This window comes from Echiichthys vipera (genome assembly GCF_963691815.1).
Source record: "Echiichthys vipera genome assembly, chromosome: 22".
NCBI lineage: Eukaryota > Metazoa > Chordata > Actinopteri > Perciformes > Trachinidae > Echiichthys > Echiichthys vipera.
In genome coordinates this window covers 16680563-16701009 of record NC_139847.1, presented here as the reverse complement: position 1 = coordinate 16701009, position 20447 = coordinate 16680563, and the positions used below count along the sequence as shown (strand labels likewise).

General features: G+C 41.2%; 1 protein-coding gene across 1 annotated transcript in view; it reads right to left on the bottom strand.

Annotated features, from left to right (window-relative positions):
• fgf11a (fibroblast growth factor 11a) overlaps positions 1 to 20447 on the bottom strand; it is a gene marked incomplete at both ends in the record, with an annotated part of 94956 nt that overhangs the window by 20201 nt on the left and 54308 nt on the right. The window contains one exon of the mRNA XM_083937464.1: positions 6016 to 6119. Within this exon, the coding sequence (XP_083793590.1) occupies positions 6016 to 6119 (104 nt within the window). The remainder of the gene's footprint in view (positions 1 to 6015; positions 6120 to 20447) is intronic.

Below are 20447 nucleotides of genomic sequence, written 5' to 3'. Positions count from 1 at the left end.
AGCGGAGGCAACAGGGAAAGAGAATGTCTCTATGGGCATCAATGACCTTGACTGAAAAAATTGCTTATGAGACCCAGTCATCCTTCAATCACTTAGTTTCTTCCCCGAGGTCATGTTCACTTGCTAAATTCTTATACAGTATGTGATAGAAGATTGAATAACAAAAGAAAATACATGATCAAGCACATTTTATTGAGAATATACTCAAGGTGCTGTGGCAGGTTGTTTAGATAGCTTTCAAGATAAACTGATGACATATTTGAAATATTTATAAAAGGTGACCTCATTAAATTAGATCAGATCAAATGTCATTGAACCTCAGAGAGTAGAGTTGTCGCAGAGGAGGAGTAAATAATATAAACAAACAGAAACTACTGAAGATAAAAACAACACAGAGCTTTAAATGAGAATGATGCAACTGATAAATAAAGATAAATTGTGCTTAAGAAGGCCGGGCTGAAAAACTACTTTCCTCTTTCCTCTGAGCCATTACTGGCAAATGTACAGCTGGGAGAGGATACTTCATTTTCAAATCCTTTAAATAAGTGTTGTAATTATCTTCTTATGTGTGTGTGTGTGTGTGTGTGTGTGTGTGTGTGTGTGTGTGTGTGTGTGTGTGTGGTTGCAGAAGGGAACACGCCTGCCACAGCAGCCCATGAAAGATTAATGCTGAGTAGCCACTGGAACATTGCCGCAGCCGAGGTGAGCCTTTGTTATTGCTACAAAGAGGTAAGAGGAAATACCTCCACCTGAGTTACATGTTTCTTTCTGATGTTACTGGGGAACACTCCTTGATTTCAGCCTGAGAAAGCAAATCATGAGGTTGTAACTGTCAGACTTGTCCCCTAGAAATAAGGTTCATACCACTACTTTACAACATAATGCCACCTGTGTTATGTTTTTAATCATTGTAATCAGGAAAACATTATACGTTTATGTACTTGGCATAGTGAAAGTATCTGCAAGTCATTCACTGGGCAGTTAAAACATAATTAAACGTTGTGTAGTTTTGTTTACGCACTCACACTTAAGGTTATGGAAGAGCTGTTTTCCATAAAGCATGAAGACAATGTCAGGTGAATCGGATCCGGAGTGTGTCAGATGCATTCTCAATTGAAGAAAACACTGTTTGGTTTTTGTGATGGGGGGTGTTAAGTAGAGCAGCAGGAAGGCGGACATGGTGCCAATCGCACAGCAAGGACAGAGCAGGTTCATAATCTGGTCATAAACAACGGAGTCTCTTGCCCAATCTCGTCATCTCTCGTCATTTTTGGTGGCGTCTTTGCATCAATCACACTTTTACTTCACTTATTTTCCTCCGTTGTTGTGTCGCAGCATGATATAAAGGTCATCAACGTGCCCCTCGCGCTCCAAATCTTAGTACCAGGGAGATGGGAGGGTAAACTCCTTTGGATCCCCGCTCAGACTGAATCAGACTGAATCACAAATTAACGTTCTCACGTACAGCCCCGCCGTGTCTGCATCATTTTAGGTTTACATTGCCATCGTGAAAGGGACTTAGAGTCACAAGTGCTTGAAGAACTTGTGAGACATTAGTTGACTTAAGGCCTTTGCACATCAAGTTCGTTACTTTTCATCCAGATATGACGCACGTTTGAAAATAACAACAACTTCACATGTCAATTACGTCAACACACCGACTCTGAACCTTCGTTCCGTCATTAAAAAATCCGGACAGGACTTTTAGCGTTTTTCCGCCTTCATGCAAAACGTCAGCATCTAAAATGACGCCTGATTAGCTGATTCGCTTCATCTCCCTGCGTTTCTTCACCGGCTAACTGCTGGCAGTGTCTGTGTGCCGTACAGTGGGTTTATTTAGAGCGTGTTTTGGTTAAATGAGCTGCTCACTGCATCTGGAAACAAGGCTGATGAGAGTCGTGAGAGCGAACTTAAGGCGTAAAACCAAAACAACGAGCTGAAAGATTCTGAAGCGCTTCGTACAATTGAGTTGAACTGCAGAATACGGTGGTAATTTTCTGCGCTGTTGTTTCATCAGGCACCCTTTGTGTACAAGCACATACTCATTTGATCCATTGTTGATATGAGATCATTGATTTTAGCAGCTAAAGAGGAATAGTTTGTCACATTTTTCCTCTCACTTTTCCTTCTCTCCTCTACCTGCAATGCGGACCCCAAACCACCCACAAACTAACAGCCATTATCTCACACATCTTTCCCATAATAAATATTTAAAGAAAGCACACATAAGAAATTCAACAAGAGAGTTCCCCCTTCTCTCACAGTCCCACTGCGCAGTTTCCACTACCAAAAGCAAAAGGAAATTTGTAACTGAGACCTAAAATAGTACAAAAATATTTTCCGAATTTTCCACAAGTTCATCGAGGTTATTTGTCTGACGGCTTGCTAAAAATCCCCCTACCCTTCAGGGGATGATACAGGGACCTTGCTCCCTGCACATGCTAACAGTTGCATAACAGGGTGTTGAGTTGCTTCTCTCTGGACACTGAGTGCAACAAGCGCAAAACATGCCTTCCTCCCCTATTTCTGTTCTCCGTCTTCTCCTCCATCTCACTCTCTCTGGTGCTGGCATTCGCACGGAACAACAGCAGAGCAGGTAGTTTCAGGTGAGAGAGGGGGAAAAATCCGCCTCTCCTTTGTCCTCCCTCCTTTCTCATCTCAGAGGGATTTTCTAAAACATTTTCCGCCTCCCCTTCCCCTTTCCCCTCTCCCTCTCCTTCCCTGTGGTTATTTCCCTTAGTGAAAATGGGTCACCTTTCTTCTGTCAGGAGAATGCCTGGGTAAGTATAACCTCTATATTCTATGTGTGTGTGTGTGTATGCAAGGTTTTTACTGTCTAGGGGGGTTACAAGCCCTGGAAAAATCATGTGCAAGGACCATTTTCTGGGGCTCATTAGGGGAAAAGTTTTAGTGTTTGGGTTGGGGTTCCAATAGGGGTAGAATTAAAGTAGGTTACAGTATGGTCCCTATGCAGTTATCAACAGGTCCCCAGGAGGTGCTCTGGGCTTTGAAGAAAATTTAAGATAGTGGCCAAATGATGGAATTGCAACTTCCATGTCACGTGATGCCCTCTGACTCAGAAAAATGTTTTCCCCAAGGACTTACATCGTGAAAAGAGACATCTGTAATTCAGTGTATACATTGTTTCGAGCATCACAATCCCTCACAAAATGACATCACATAAGAACGTCCCAATATTTTTATTTGAAGACACAGCAGATGAACTTTATTGCTTCATGTGCCACTGAGTAACTTTCATAGGAATGAACTTGGCCCCGCCTCCAACGCTGTATCCAGTTCTCTTTATCCATTCACGGTTAGCAAGCTAATCAAAAGAGCTAATTTCAAGCTAGCTTAGTTTAAACTAGGAGAAATATTTTCAAAATACAGTACTGATAAGATGTACATTTTTTTGGAAGGCTTTAGATACTTGCCGTGAGAAACAGTATGTTTTTGGCTGGTGTGTAGCAAATCTCTCAGAGTGCCAAATTAGCATAACTCATCATAGTCAGATTACATTTATGAGACCATGGTTGAAAAATCGAGACATTTAGAGATTTGAAACTGAGCCTCGTAGCTCTCATTTGAGCTGACTATCCCTGTACAGTAATATGCAGTGAAACTACTTCAAACTGTATATGGTTATAGTTAGAGACATTCTGAGCAGAAATCCATTATGGGTCCCAGCAAAGCTTTGGAAATTGTTCTATCAAATTAAGACTTTTTAACTGGTTCATTCATTAAATGTACATAAAATGTGGCAAAAAAATGATCGCTGTAATGCAGGTCTTTCTTCATCCTTTTTGGCCACTCCAAGCACTAGTAGGCTAGTAGACATCCATCAAAATCTAAGCGGCAGCTCACTTGACTTTTATGGTGCTGCTGTTGTGCTGTGCTGCTCTGTCTTGGCTGTCAGTGTCCTCTTTTTCTCGCCATGATGTTATCAGTTATATAGGTTACATTTGTTTTTCTTTGCGTGACAGAATAGAAGTGTGGCATGAGAGTGAGTGAAGATCGTCTCACGGTGAATGCAAGGCGAGTTGGAAGCCCATAACAAACTCAGGAGCCAACAAGAACTACTTTAAGTCATGTTATGTGATTTCTGGACCAAGAGGGGCTTTGAACTTTCGAGACTGTCTGTTACATCTTACTGCAATTTGTGGTTGGCCAAGTGAAAAGCTGCGAGAATTAAGGATAGACATTAAGTAACTGAATGATGTTCACATACTGTATATGCATCAGCAGCCCCTGTGTATATCAGTGTATGTGTGTTCTTTCCAGGCAGATTTTCCATTGTTCCACCTGACAGAAACCTTGTATGTCCTCTCCTCGTCTCTGGCAGTATGCATGCAGGCAGCGTTAGATGGACTTTGAAGTGAGCGCACCGATGCACTTCAAACAAGATCTCACACACTTTGCCTGTGTGCCAAGAGGAGAAAGGCTGGAAAAAAAGAGGTTTCCTCTGCATCCTGATAGAGTGCACTCTGATCCAGCCCCCTCTCCTCGTCAATTCTTCCATCTCCCTCTCAAATCTGTGCCTCAGCTGTGCCGCTTCGCTCTGCACATCAATGCGAAACAGCTCTCTGGAAGTGTATGAGCTGTTTCACAAGTTGATCATGCACAGAAGCATGCAGACATTACACGTTTCAGATGTCACCACCTCAGCCTGTCACTGTGTGAGTAAAAGGGAGCCAGCTTTGGGAGAAAAGACTTCAGCTCAGCATTGTGTCCTGTGAGGCTGTGTGTGTAGTAAGCATAGTGTACTTTTGAGTGTGGAATGGACTATGGGACTCAATTGTTAACGTTATCGTATAATAATAGGACATGTCCCAAAATGAAATAAGATGAGAATTTTCAATCAATCATTTCAATCAACCTGGACTTTTAGTTTGGAAAGAAGGACCACCGTGAGATGATGTTGAAAGCCTGGCAAAAAAAATAGTTAATGGACCTTGAGTTGAGTTTAACATATATACAATTTTATGTATACACAGATATAGTCATTATGTTGCACAATGTATATGGCATATGGACTATCATCCTGTCCCTGGTGATGGATAGCACAACCTTAATACTCTGCTGTGTTTGTCTGAGGTTGATCAGACGTTAAAAATCTGAGACACACTTTACAACTGCAGAGAAGTTTCACTTTGGTAACCCAAGTTGGAATAACGTGTTATAATATGATAATAAGCTAACAGTAGTTTCAATTTGATTTTATATCAACGATCAGCTGGACATTTATTTTTCAAGTTTTAAGACTGAACCCATGATAAAACTAAACAAACAAAAAATTAAGAGCTGACTTGAGACGAATACAGTGACCTGTGTGGAAGAGAGCTTGCCTAAATGCTGCAATATGTTTTTAAAGTAATTCTTATTAATGCATCGTTAAACAACATTAAATGGCAATTTTACAGTGCACAAACTACTCTGGTATCTGCAAAGCCTCTTAAGTAACATATAATTAATATAGCCATCTGCATGGTGAATTATCATAACACACTGCACATGTATTATGAAGGAAGACTGGGGACAATTTATAAATGGTGATCTGTTTTGTATTGTTTTGCTTGACGATGGCTATAAAGTTAATGCAAAATGGAGCCAGGGCACATTAGCCACACATGTTTATATCTGCATGCATCTAAATCACGCAGCCAAGCAGTGTCATACTTTGCCATAAGGAGGGTATCTGAACAACTTTATCCTCAGTTTTGGTGAATTAATGTTCCCTTTTTTCCTTGACAGAGATCAACAGCATGTACGTTTTAGTTAAGGTTTCAGCTTTAATGTGAGAATAAATAATAAATGTAGGCCTATTTTGTTCTTCTGTTATTTTAAAAGGCAACACTAAGTAGTGCGTAAGAGGCTATCACACACATGGCTACTGAAAGTGATGCTGCCACACAGACTCACTTTAAAAGCTTCCATGAAACTCCAGACATATTCTGGATTACTTCCATTTCAATAAACGCAACAATGCATTAGTGTGCATGTATGTGCTGACTGTACCGAGGTGTAGAGGTAGCCCTCGCTGTTCATGGCAACGTAGAGCCCTGTCTTGGTGCTCTGGATGGCCACTATCCTGAGCCCCACAGGAATCAAGTTGAACTGCACTGTAAAAAAGAAAAACAGAGAGGGAGGAGTGGTGTTAGTGCAATCATTCTCTCTTAAACGCTCACAGTGCTTCCTCGTGGCATAAAAAGACAACTGCTTTCCATCTGTCTCCTATTTCATCCTCCCTGTTGTACAGTATATCTGTCAGAGGCGGGAATGGGAAGTGTGTGAAAAAGAGAGAGGGAGAGGCAGGGGAGGATTAGAAGAAGGTGATTTAGGAGGAATAAAGTGTGGTTGCTCGTACACTGGGGGTCAGACAAGGCCGAGAGTGACTGTATGGAGACTTCCCCTGCTGGAGAGAGAGAGAGCTAGAGAGAGCATAGCTTAGAAGAGAGCTTTGAAAATACATTAGAAAGTGACATTGCCTCAGCCTGCTTTGAATTCATTTCCTCTGTCCCGACACAGTAAACAGCACTTTGTAATGCTGTTTGCTGAATCCCCTTCCTGTGGAACCTTGGATTTCTTATGTGCATACCTCTCCATATAAACTAACTTTGACTCAGCCACTGGAGCAGCGTGCACACACACACACACACACACACACACACTCACACAGACACGCACACACACTGTTTATCTCTGTTGTCAGAAGTGGTAGCTGCCTGCATGTCATTTGTCAGGTGCTTTTCTGTCCGTGCATGTACATACATGTCTGTACTCGCCTGCGTCTGTGTGTGTTTATCCTTCTCAGACCTCTTGACTGTGTGCCATCTAAAAGTATCTTATAAGATGTGACATGGTGAGTTGAGTGATACTGACAAAACAGTCTCTGCTGCCAGCTGCTCTGTGGTCACACTGTCATGCTGACGAAATGCTACCATGAGGATCTAGGATAAGCACATAACAGCTATAATTACATTATTAAAGGAATATTTGACTTTGTTGCCAAGAATAATATGATGAATATCACCCTCATGTAGGACACAATTTGTGACGCCACCCCTTGTGCCAGTCTGATCAGAAATATCTGATGCCTTATCAGAAGTGAACATGCTTTTTGAACTCACCTCCCCTCCCTGCTTCTCTAATCTCAGGACCCTTTGACCCTTCGAAGGAACTCAAACTCATTGAGGGAAGGTTTTCTGAATCAGGTAGTGAACAAAATGACATCAAGGTCATTAAATGAAGAACCATGTGAGACTAGTTTATTAACAGACGCTAATTTGACAGACACTGTCAAAAAGTGAAATTTATCTGTTAACTAATGGAGAAAAGACTTTCTGTATAGAACTTGTATTGCACCTCGACTCCCCAACTCAATATTCCACAGAAACCTGTGACAATTTTATGGCCCTGAGCAACACACAGAAATCCTTATCTATTGGATAAGAAGAGCAGACAGAGACTCAATTTTTAATATGTTCTTAAAGAAAACATATTAAAAGTATTTTATTAATCTGTAAGAATATTTTAGTGTTGTTTGGAGCGACTGGTCGTTCTATGATCAAGATTGCCAAAGTTACAGAAATGTGGTGATAATAAACATGATCCTGTAGGTACTGACATTAAGAAATCAACTAAGGATTATCTTTTAAGTCATCTCACTCTGTATGCATGTATCATTCAAGATTCAAGATAAGAAGATGTTATTTTAACACATTATAAAATATATTTAGACTACTGTCAGAGAATGATTATTTTAACATTTGAATATTTTATTATTTGATGTTATTGTGTCACTGACAACATTCCCACAGGATACTTTAACTAAGAGAAATCTAACATTATGTGTTACTGTTAACATTTACTGTTGAAGTCATACATTTGGTCTGATGTGCTTTATTTATACGAAATCCGAGCCTCTTCTTTTGAAAAATGAATGCATCTCATTATCTAGGCCCCACCTTAGAAATGGACTTAAAGATAGCCTCAAAGCAATTTCAGTCCAAAGCAACTGGACTTGGTCATTTGTCTAGGAAGACGTTTCACCTCTCATCCAAGAGGCTTCATCAGTTCATGTAGACATCTGACCAGGCTGGGACTGGTCCAAATATCTGGAGTGGAGATCCAGGTATTTAACCTCTCACAAGGCCGATGATGTCCCTGGGACCCTTTGTGCTCCAAGTGCCAATTACTGTCGTTAGAGTGGCACTCTAACGACGCTGCCACTCTAACGAAAGCGAAACCTCTAACCACACGTCTTCCTAGACAAATAACCAAGTCCAGTTGCTTTTGACTGAAATTGCTTTGAGGATAATGATGACCTGGACAAATGAGAACATTCACAGGCTTACTAAAAGATAGCAAACCCAAGCTGTCCCCTCAATCTCAGTCTTAGTTTCTGACTTAGTCATGTCTATTGTACAGCCTTTTATTTTGTAACATCTATCTATTTGTTTATTTTTGTCTTTATTCTTATAAGTAACTTTCTGCCTGACTTTGTTTCAACCAAGTTCAGTGTTTATTTGATATAATAGCTTTTTTTATTCTGGCCAGAGAAATTAAGCTTTTGTCAACAGCAGGAAGTTACTCTTTAAAGTTTATATCAAAGTCCAGTATTCGCCAAGAGCTTGAACGTGACCAACTGACTCTCTCATTCACCTAACTCAAAGCTTTGGAAGCTGAAGAATCCCGAAAGACTCTTTATGGCTTCAAGCTGCAGATTAAGGGTTCATAACGAAAGTGACCCTTTAGGCTGAACATCCGTTGCCACGGTGAAGCGTCCCCTATTGAGAGGCAGTCACACGACGCTCTGTTGGACAGCCGGTCCACTCCTTGGCCTCTGAGGAATCCTCTGACGACGTGGTTCTGCCAGCCCTGCACCTCAGACCCGGTGTTCTGCACGTCTGTGAAGCTGTGAAACACACCTCCTTCCTCTTGGATCCCCCTTCTTCAAAGCTGAGTTGGTGAGATGACATTGGTACTTCAATGAGAGGCTCTGGTGACCACTGGCTATTTGATATCAAACTATACTTTCCATAAAGGTATGATTAGAAATTACATTTGTGTCACATGTGTGTCATTTCATGTTATGATCTATCATGTATGTCATGTATCTACTGTTATGTTTATACTGTCAATATATTCATAAAACCCCAGCTGTTGTCTGTAAGCTTTAATTCTGTTTTGCAAAGTTTTGAGGTCACTGTTTTACGAGAACAAACGTTTTCAGATTAAGATTGATAGAAATGAATAGATACAATTAATTAATAAGAGAAACTGATAGAAAAGTATTCTTTTAATTCTTGCAGGTGACTAGGTTTCCATCTTGCTTAGTCCACATTACCTGTCTATACGGTGGTGGTGCCCCCTATTTAACAAGGAATAATTAATTAGCCTAATAGATACTTAATAAGGTGATAAATGAATGTATTATAATACGGTATGTGTAGTTCTCATTTCTTCTTCTACACTCATGTCTGTGACATCATGTCTGGTAACTTCCGGGAATCATTGTCATCACTGTGAGGTTGACAGGATGACAGGCCGTCACTGCGGTAGGCCGCACGTAACTCCCCATAAAACCACAACTAGTTGTTTTTGTTGTGAATTGATCAGCTCTTTCCCCCATCTTAAGTAAAAGTCTTATTTAAAGGTTCTTTACATATAGGTGTGTCTTGTCTGCTTTAATTGTCTATGTTGAGCTAATTGACGGAGCGTCTCAAAAGTGTCATCAAAATTCTCATCTAACTTATGGCAGGTGAGTGTACCAAACTTCTAACTGTTCCTTAAATTCCCTTAAACACACAATTGTGCAATTTTCTGTCCCTAGCGGTCTCTCAATCAAAACAGTTACAAAAGACGCGTAGGGTAGGGTCGTGGGAGTTGTTGTCTTCACCAGTCACTGCAGTCAGCTTCTCTGGGTTAGGATTCCTTTAGCGTTCATTGCTCAGAAGGTTTTCACCACAGAGGTCTCCTCCCTCTCCACAACAAACTGATTAAAATCGGTAAAAACCATGAATAAAGCAGTTTCACCTTAAAAATCAGTATTCCTCAGATGTCTACAAGCCGAGCTGCCACTAATATTTGCTCAGTTTGTTTCCTCTGGTGACTGAAGATCCAGACGTCTGATGTGTCATAAAATCAAAAATGTGATTTAAAACTGGACAAAAAGTCAATTTATGAAGCTTCCAGTTGACAGCCATAACGCTGATGCATGCTACAAGGGGATAGGACCCCTGGTGACCACATGTAATGGAGAGTTACCTTGGATAAAATGAGACATTTCACTGGTTTGAACACTGGGGAAACATTATCTAAATACTGTAAATAACAGATCTAGTTTTTGATGATAGATTTTGATGCAGAAAAGTTACTTCAAGCGATATCGAGCTATTTCTTCAAAAAATTGTGTCCAGCTTCAAATGATTAAGGATTGTTGACCTTGGAAACAGTTTGATCACAAACTAAATCAAATTAACTCAAGGTCTTCTTACTAGTCTCTTACTTGTTATTTTTTCTATAAAATCTCATGGTTTTGCATTTGACATGTTTGCTCCAACATCATGAATTGGCTTTCAGTACTTTTTAAAGTCATTAGTATTTTCAACCAAAACCCGCATCATTGTGATGGAGTTTAAAGCTAATGTAAGTTCTTTTTTTTCCCCTTTGACAAATTAAAAGAATGCATTATAAAGTGACATGGCTGTCAAAATGACGGATCTCTTATACAGATGAAAGATTACGTCTCAGGAGCATGTTTAAGATTCATGAAGCCATTAGCTGACATTGCACTAATCAATTTCAAATCAAAAGTTCTGCCAACATAATGGATGGAAGTGAAGTTATCAGATGGAGATAGAAAGTCAATGCCATGATGGAAGAAACAAATATACTAAACTACAACCTTGTCAGAAATATTGACTTTGGCAGTGAATTATTTAGGCTTCAAGATAGTTAATTTTTTATTTTTAAAAATGCAAATAACAAGAACAAACAAGTTCATTTGTCCTCTTTTTGAGCAACATTTATCCACTTGAGGAAAACTTACGAGCTTCAATTCTATTGAGGCAATGTGTGGGCCAAAATGGCCGACAATTTCAACCTTTACTACAGTTAGATTTGACTTTCATCAACACATTAAATGGAATGATGCCCACTGACCACCACTCCAGTGAAATGAATACAAAACTCAGTACAGATAGAGATGTGTGTCCAGTTTGAAGGTGCAGATATCGGTAATGAAAACGGCACACCATCCCTCCTCCCCTCTCTACCTTCAGGGCCCTGCTTCTGTTTGCTCGATCGATCCCTGCATCTCAAACAGTCGCTTTCGCAAATGAACAAGGTGTCACCAAAGACCACGGCGGCGATGACAAATAGAGCAGGGCGCACACACATCGCATCCCTCCTTCTTGCCCTCCTCCTCCCCTTCTCTCAGCGGTCTTGCTGTGGTGTTGATGACCCGACATAACCTGCTGCTCACTAAACACACACTTGTTCTTTATGCTGGTCAGCTGGAAACTCTAAAAAGTCAGCTAATGTTAGGTTAATTAGCTGGTTAGCTGCATATTTTCAGAGTTACTCTTTAAACTATGTACAAGAATGGAGAACCTGGCAGGCGTGGCAACAGTGACAGGGCTTAGCGAATGGTCACTTACGTCCTACTTCTCAACCTCTCTCCATTTGCATTTGTTTCCTTCATCTCTCTCTCTCTCTCTCTCTCTCTCTCTCTCTCTCTCTCTCTCTCTCTCTCTCTCTCACTGCATCTATCTATCTTTATTTCCCCTACCGCGAAAAAGGTTCTTTTCTCATCCTCAATCTCAAAGAGCTTTCCTTATCAAATGGATCACATAACTCTCTGCCTGGGTAATAGAGGCATCCCATCTCTCTTTTGTTTTCCCTTTTCCCTCGTCCTTCTCTCTCTCCTTCTGTCCTTCTGTTTGACTCGCCTTTTTCTCCCGCAACTCACTGAGGAGGTTGCTGGATTAATCAAAAGTCTTTTGAGGGAGGGACAGGGAGAAGAGGGGAGGGAAATGAAGGAGAGGGAGGAGGGTGTTGCCAAATCAATCCCACAAGTCAATTTGAAGCTCGAGATCATCTACACAATAAATAAACAAGGCGAAGGTGGAGATGGGGTGAGAGAGGGGTGGGGGGCGGGGGGGCACAGAGTTAAGCTGTGCAGAGGGCATCTGCAGGCCTGCACACTGGGCTGCCGCTCTGCAGGGCAGTATTGTGTGGCCCAGTTGGTCTCTACTGGAATGAGAAGAGGATTACAGTCATCTGTGAGAAGTCACACAGAGTTTCCTGTTGGGATGAAGCTGACTGGATGAAAGCATTGTGGTGTGGTAGTAACTCTGGCCTAGTCCACACGTAAATGGGTATCGTAGCTTGTTCTATGTGTTTTAGCCTTTTGTCAACACACAAATCGATCTTTTGCAAGCGTTTCCCCAGCAAGCGTAAAGATTTTTACATGTGCCATTAAAGCCTGGTAGCCTTCTGGTAACAACTTTTTTTCAGGCTTGGCTGACTTGGCTTTAGGGTTTGGGTCTACTGATGAGAACTACAGCCCTAAATGGGAGTCAGATCTTTCGACTCCGTTCCTTACTGTCATTCTCATCATTCTTTTTTTCCCTCCTCTTTTGAGGGGAAGCTATTTATATGTGCAGTAGTGCCACAAAAGTGCACCGAGCATGAACCCAGCACGGTGGATCCAAGGCAGCTAGTGAAATTAGGGCCCAACAATAAAAAGAACAGCTCTCAAGTACGACTCAGTCCCTTTCGTTCATACCAAAGAGACATCAAATACAAGGATTCAAAATCACGATTGTTTGCGACCGTATCATCAGAATCAGGATCATATCACCACCTGTTGGTTTGTCATGCTCGTTACAGCGCTGCAGTAAGTCTTTGCGTTTTCGTTTTACTGATTTTTTTGTGTGGACAGGATTATCTTTGAAAAACAAGGAAGGAAAAACAGTTTTCAAAAATACCCATGTATGTGTGGACCATGGCCTAAAATGGAACTGTCTTTCACGCATGCTCTTTAAACGGTATTAATTATGGTAACTTCAATCAGTATGCCGTATGGACAAGTCAAGAGGTCAAAATTATCTGTATTGAAGGGATATACAGATAGAGAATACATGGATATGTCTAGTAATATGGCTTTATCATAATAATATATATTTTTAAATAAATAATTAGCATCCAAAATATTCAAAGCCTAAGCCTATTATGATAATTCTGATGGTTAGTTAATATATATGTCTCATACTAATTATATTCACTTAAAACATTCCATTTCAGTTGAAAATAAGACTAAAATAAGATCTACATTTTGAAACAAGACGTAGCCGTGCACTGGGATCAGTTAAAACACTCTTGAATTGATAAAAAACAAATGCACCACCCTCCCTTCCATCTCCCGCTGTCATTTATGTTGTAAAAAAAATGAGCAGTACAGACCCAACACTAGATTAAACAACTCGTAGAGGAGCTTCACGCTTGATTTCCCTCGTGGTCGATGACTCTGATGACAAGACAACTACCTTCACTCTCCTGTCATTTAACTTCTACGTCTTCCCCACAGGTTCTTCTCCCCATAACTGATTCCTCTGAGCCTTTATCTGTCCTCCTTTCAGTCCATCTGTCTTCTCCTCTCCTTCCCTGGTGCTTTCTGTCTTTTCACCCCGCCTTGTCATGAATTAACAACCTTTTTCTTATCTCACTCTGTTTTTTTTTACACATCTCTCTATTTTTCTTCCCTATTTATTCCCTTTCAATTCCCCCGTCGCCTGCTGTCGTTCTCCCCCTTCCTGTGAAACCAATACTTTTCCATCCCTCCATTCATCTTTGTCCTATTTTACCTCGCAGCCTCCCCTGCCTGTCTCTTCATCACTCTCTCTTCTTGTCTCTGCCTCCTCTATCCTCACTTTCCCCTCTGTTTGGTATTCTTCTAGTTCTCCTTCTCATCCTCACAAGCCTGCTCTGGTACTCTTTTTACCTTTCCTCCTCCTCCATCTGAGAGCATTCGCTTTCCATGTTCACTTTTCTCCCTCCCTGAATGCCGCGGCTCTCGCACAGAGCGAAGTTTCCCTCATCCTGTCTTTCAAGTCTTTGAATTGTTTTCTCTGTGCCCTCTGAAGGAGCGTTATCGAGCACTGGGGACAGTTAGACGGAGAGAAAGAGCAGGCTTGTTCCAGAGCAGAGAAAGAGATAAGTCACATTTCCCTCCAACAGAAGGAGATGGTAATTACAGTGGATAAAAGTCAGGGAATCAAGCTTTTCCTTATGGCTTTCAGATGTACACACAGAGAGTCAATAGCTTTCATCTCTCTCTGTCACCCCTTTTTTTTCTTCTTCTATCATCTGTCAAACCGCCTGTCTTCCTGTTTTTTTCCCTCTTTCTCTACTAGAAAAAGAAAAAGACCAAATCCAGTGACAATCCCACCAGCAGCTCAATCCTTCATCACTGGCTCAGAACATTTATTCTCTCTATGCTTTCTTTTGTGTATGTTTTAATCTTTTTTCAGCTCCTTTCAGATCAGATTAGTGACAGAAGCTGCTAAACCCCTTTAGTGTCCTTGTCTCACCTCTATATGTCTCTATAAGGTCTGTATGATTAGCCCTGTGTTTGTATGGGTGTGTTTGCTGACATTACAAGCACTGTCAATCAAAACTCTAAATTAATAATTAATAAGGATATTACTTTGCCTACAGCAATTTTGACTGTTGTTTATTTAGTCATGAATATTTAATATTATAGCAAAATACTTAAGCTTTGAATTACCGTATGTCTATTCTGTTTAGATTATTTTTCAGGTGTCTGTTGAGTCTATCCTGAGGCCCCATTAAAGTCACGTGCTGATGCTAATCCCCATAGTAGCCATTTCATTTCTCCACTGTATACCTCTAATATAATCACAGCCTCATGAAACTTTACAACCCCAAACTAAAGACCTAGGGCATTCAGAGGAAGGATGGCTTTCCTAAGTATACTGTCGATGAGGGGATTTCTGAGCAGTTCACACAACAGAAATGCTCGCCATCCAATCCCTGAATAATACAATTCTTGCAGAAATCTCCAAATTTCTCCACGGTATGGATTTTTCTTTGGCGTTCCCCAAGGTCTGGGTGTCTTAATGTGGTATTTTGGGTGGAATTTATGAACATTTTTATTAATTCTCAAGTAACAAATGGCATGAACGCAAAAACTGCTGCAACGACTTACGAGACATAAAAGGGCATGAGAATGGGCATCATATACTTAAACCATATTGTACTAAGCCCTTATAAATTACACTTTCACTATTTAAACAGGCACCTAACACAACACAATGTTGATTACAGATTCATGGACTAAAAAACCTCACAGAAACCACACTGCTTAGATGTGCCCAATTTCTATGTGGCAAACATCGTTACTTAACCTCTAAACTTTCGCCCTCAAAAAAATAAGGGGGGGGGGGGTGTTAAAAGGTTACATTAGTTTTAGGGCTTAGAAAATAGGCAACGACATGAAAAGTCTACACAGTGCTTAGGAAAAGGGTTGGCCAGCTGTAAAGAATAAGTGATCCATAGAAAGGTAGCTAAAATGTGCAAAAGTCCTTTAACGACACCTTCTCTCCCATACATAATAAATCTCAACTCCCTCACCATCCTCTACCAGCTTTATTACATAACAGCTTGGGAGAGCCAAGAACAGAGAAGGAGAGAGGAGCAGGACGGGAGGAGGGGGTGGTAGCTCCTCTGACCTCCCACCAGAGGGGGGAGACACAGTGATTGAAGAGCCATCAGCTGTGTGCCAGCTGCTGCTCCTCCTGCTCCCCATCATCCACCACCCCCTTGCTCTCTCCCTTTTCTTTTTTCTCTGTCATCCTCACGTTTCTCCCCTCCCTTCTCTCTTTCTCTGCCAGCCCATCTTGTCTAGCTGGCTCAGTTTTCTCTGGCGTGTTCCACCGTGCCCTCTTTTCTATTTCTCCCCTATTCTCTGATCCTCTAATTCTCTAGTTTCCTTCCTTTTGTCACTTTTTGCTTTAATATACATTCACTTTCAGCTTTGTGACAACTTCCTCCATCGCCTAGTTATGGAAGCCCTGAGGGAACTAAGTGATAAAAGTATTGCAGAGGCCATATAAAAGCCACACTTGTTATTTTATGTTCTGCTGCATCCCCTCAGGGCTTCCATTCGTCCTACCAACCTTCAACCCTTCAATATTTGGCCTTTTGGCCACATATTGTTCGGGAGAACCAGGAGGTGAAGGCAGCTAGTGTAAAGCAAGGTAGCCTAGAAAGAAAGGTGCCAAGAAGGGGGTCAGAGAGGTATCTGGTCCTTCCTGTGTGTCCATGCTCCCTCCTGCTCCCTGCAGGTCAGTGGTTTGGTGTCATCATGTCGAGTCACAGGAGAAGTCAGGTCAAAGGGGAAAAGTGTACATCACAGCATATGTCTGCATTTTGTGTATTTCCAAAGATACACACACCACCATTTTTTGGCGTAAATCCGTCAATCAGTAGCACAGTTAGCCAAGAACTCCGTCAGAATGAGGCCTCATATGAATCACGCTGTTGCCCCCTTAATTATTTATCCCATTTGCTGCTGATTTGGCCTTTTTACTGATCTTCTCAGTATACACCGCAGCGGGGTGCATAATTACTGCACATTTTTGGAAGATGAAGGGGAGTGGAAGGTTACATGTTTCATAAGGTTGCATCCCTCAAGATTTTATTTTGTTTCACATGTTGTCAGTTTCAGAGCCTTACAGACGTTAAGCAGGGGGTGTGGGGGCTCAAATGCTGCATGACAGTGGTTTCATGAGCAAAAACATTGAGGTAGACCGCAAAATGTAGATGAATACATGTATAAAGTATATATAATACATAGAAGCAGCTGTCTAGGATTCTATGAATTACCACAGCATATACACACTATCAAAGTCGATATATGCACAAGAGAGAATGCTGGAACGGCAAACCTCCCAGGAAAGAAAAAGTTACGGTGCATGTACAGTTTTCCTGACCGATGAGAGATTATTACAGACATTTTGGCTGTGCTCACATACAGCTTTACCTCCAATCTCTAATCTGGATAAACTGTTAACTTATCCTCCTCCAGGGCCATTTCAAAGCGTGTAAAAAATACTCTGTTATGATTAGCATTCTGTTTAACATGGTTTTCCCCACAAAAAGTTTAAAAAAAACTTTGAAAAGGGGCTGAAAGCACAGCTACTTTTCTCCCTCATTGACCGATTCTGGACCTTGCCTTGAGTTCTGCCCATCACTGCTGCCATAGTTACGCTAATGAATGCTGATTGAACGCCAAGTTGTAAAAAAACAGGGTTCTCTTTAAAGCCCAATCATACACGGACTTCAAACGGGAGAGGGTCCCAGACCTCCAGGGCTCACTGTGTGGTCATTGATTTATGGTAATTTGATTAATCACAACTTTATATGGGAATACCATAAATGAACTAACTAAGGCTAGATATGATATGACATAAGGACCTGTCTTATTACCTTATCTCTGTCTTGATAAGAAGCCCTGTGTCACAATCTAGTTTTCAGGATCATTCTCAAGCTGATTTTTTGCTTACAAGGTGCATATTTCTCAATCAATTTGCAGGGTTTTCACCAGTATATCACAAGCCAGCCAGCTTAAGCACTGGGTTTTTTATTGTTTGTGATGTATTTTAACATGATTTTTCAACATAGATGAGTGGCAAACTCCATTAATGAATAATTCATGCATATTTATGTGTGTAATGTGAGAGAGAGAGAGAAAAAAAACTATACTGAGATAAGTTTTACTTTCACTCCTGCTTGTGCTATCCTCTCTCCGTCTGTGTCGGAGTTTTTAAACATGCACACACACTGTCACTTGGAGCTAATGTGTTTGCAACGGAGAGTATGGAGTGACTTTGTGAGTGGTTAGGTTGTGCATGTAGCAGAGCAGTGTGTGTACAGGTTTTTAGCCGGTGGATAAATGCTTCAATCCTCAAGGCCCAAGCCATGTCCCAGTTTCTTTGTTTGCTACCTACGGATTAAAGTGAAAGGGAGTTAGCCCCGAAGCTAACAACAACTTCACATTAGGCCCACTGGACCAATTTTTAAAGTTGTCCAGCTATTCTCAATTTAGTGACAAGCAGCTCGTCCAAGTATGACTTAGCATCACCTTAGTACAAGGATGTTTTTTTTGTTTTTTCAGAAAACATGTCTTTACTACTCCCTCGAGTGGTTAACATGAGGTGGACTGTATGAACAAGCCACCCACATTATAATGATGAGCTGCTCCTCGTCCTTCAATAGATATTTGTGTGAAATGTTGACATAATGAGCGTAGGGAGGAGTTATGACCAAAAATGTGTTTTGAGAGGTCACAGTGACCTTGACCTTGGACCTCCAAAATGTAATCAGCTCATCCTAGTACGAGTAGACATTTGTGCCACATTTGAAGAAATCCCTCCTGTGGTTCCTGAGATATCCTGTTTTCAAGAATGGGATGAACAAGCCAAAAAAATTAAAATGCCACCAGCCACGGCTGCCTCCGGCCACAGCTGTCACCGGCGCAGAGCCATAAAAACCAGGAAAGGGGGAAATTGAAACAGACTGAAAATGAAAACTGTCTGGTTCCAGGTCAGTTTGCATTATACGGAAAAGTCTGTTGCTCCGAGGGAGACCCCTGAAGATAAGCCTGCCAGTCAGTGTGTTACAGAACATGCTCACACAGCTGTTTCTACCCTTTAAATATTCTATGCAGTCAGGTAGATTGGGCTGCTGATTGATACTCAGCTATAAAAATGTCAATCACTCAGGGATTCCTGCATGAACGAATAAACAACTGGACTTGGATAAAAAGAGCACAGTTTATGAGTATTAAGGAACTTGCTTGTCTGAACCCCACACGCTGTCCCCTGAGAATGCAAAGAGCCCTGGACAGCATTAATCCAGATCCTGGGACTGATGGAGTTATAGCTGTTGTAAAATGAACCATAAGTCAAACCCACACAAACACTTTGCTGGGGGACCTCCACTGACTGATGTTAAATATCCAGAAACACCAGGCGCGCTGTTTTCCAACAACACTCTTTACATCCATCTGGAATTTGGCCCTGTACGCCCCTGGATGCGCCTGACAGTATTATGTTTTGAATATTTCAGGTTGGACATGCCAATGTTTAAAGTTCACAGTGCACAGTACAGTGTATGCCTCAGTGTAGGTGGGCTGTTTCATAAAAGGGAGAGGTAAGAGCAGGTTTAAAAGGTAACTGTAGAGTTGTCTGGCAGTGTCCTGGGCCTAATTTAACCAAACACCTGTTGGAAGACTCTCTCATCTTCCCAAAACTTTTTTCTCAATGGATTGTCACTCAGAGAGCTGTCTTGGAATTTTTTACTCATCCAAATCTAAATGAACACTTTGCGCAGACACAACTGCAATATTCTGATAAGCAAAAATAACCCTGGTAATGCCGAAGTCACATAAAAAATACTGTTCAATTTTGTCACTAGGACAAATGCCAAGGGAAAACCTCACAATAAATGCTTCAAGGTTAAATCCAGCTTACTTAAACCTGGTAACACTGCTGCTATAGCTCAATGAAATATAAAATATATATAAAATATAAACTGTACAGAGGAAACCACAACTGCTCCTCCTCTCTGAAGATTGTTAATCCAAATTTGTGCAAGCCTCGTGTTTTTATCATCCAAACTGGTGTTTTGACGGAAGAAAAAATGCTGTGTTGCCGCATCAGGGATATCCTATAATAAAATATTGATCTCTTTGGGAGGGTTGGAGGGAGTCCAGGGAGTTATGATGTTTTTGGAGAGTAATCACCCAGGTGATGACCCCTCGTACTCTGAGGTGTGTGTTTACATAGTTGGTGTGTGTGTGTGTGTGTGTGTGTGTGTGTGTGTGTGTGTGTGTGTGTGTGTGTGTGTGTGTGTGTGTGTGTGTGTGTGTGTGTGTGTGTGTGTGTGTGTGTGTGTGTGTGTGTGTGTGTGTGTGTGTGTGTGTGTGTGTGTGTGAGTCAACACGGCAGGTTTTTGCACTAATGAGCAGAACTTTAAGTCTTGGTTCAAATCCTCAGAGGGTTCTCTGCTGCCATTATGTGACTTTAAAATACTGTAGTGTGCACAGTCACCCCAAAATATAGCTTTATGAATAATGTAAGACTAATAATATGGAACGCAACACAATCAGGTAGCAATTAAGTATGGCATTATCATCAGACCAGAAAACATGACAGTATTATCCCATATTCCTGTGCTGTCCAGACGTGATAGACAGAGACATACAACTTTTCTACCAGGAAGTCCCTTTTTAAATCTCCTTTGGCATGGAAGGGAGGGAAACACTCAGCAGTTTATTAGAGCAATGAAATACATCAAACGAGCTCTATGTGTGTGTGTGTGTGTGTGTGTGTGTGTGTGTGTGTGTGTGTGTGTGTGTG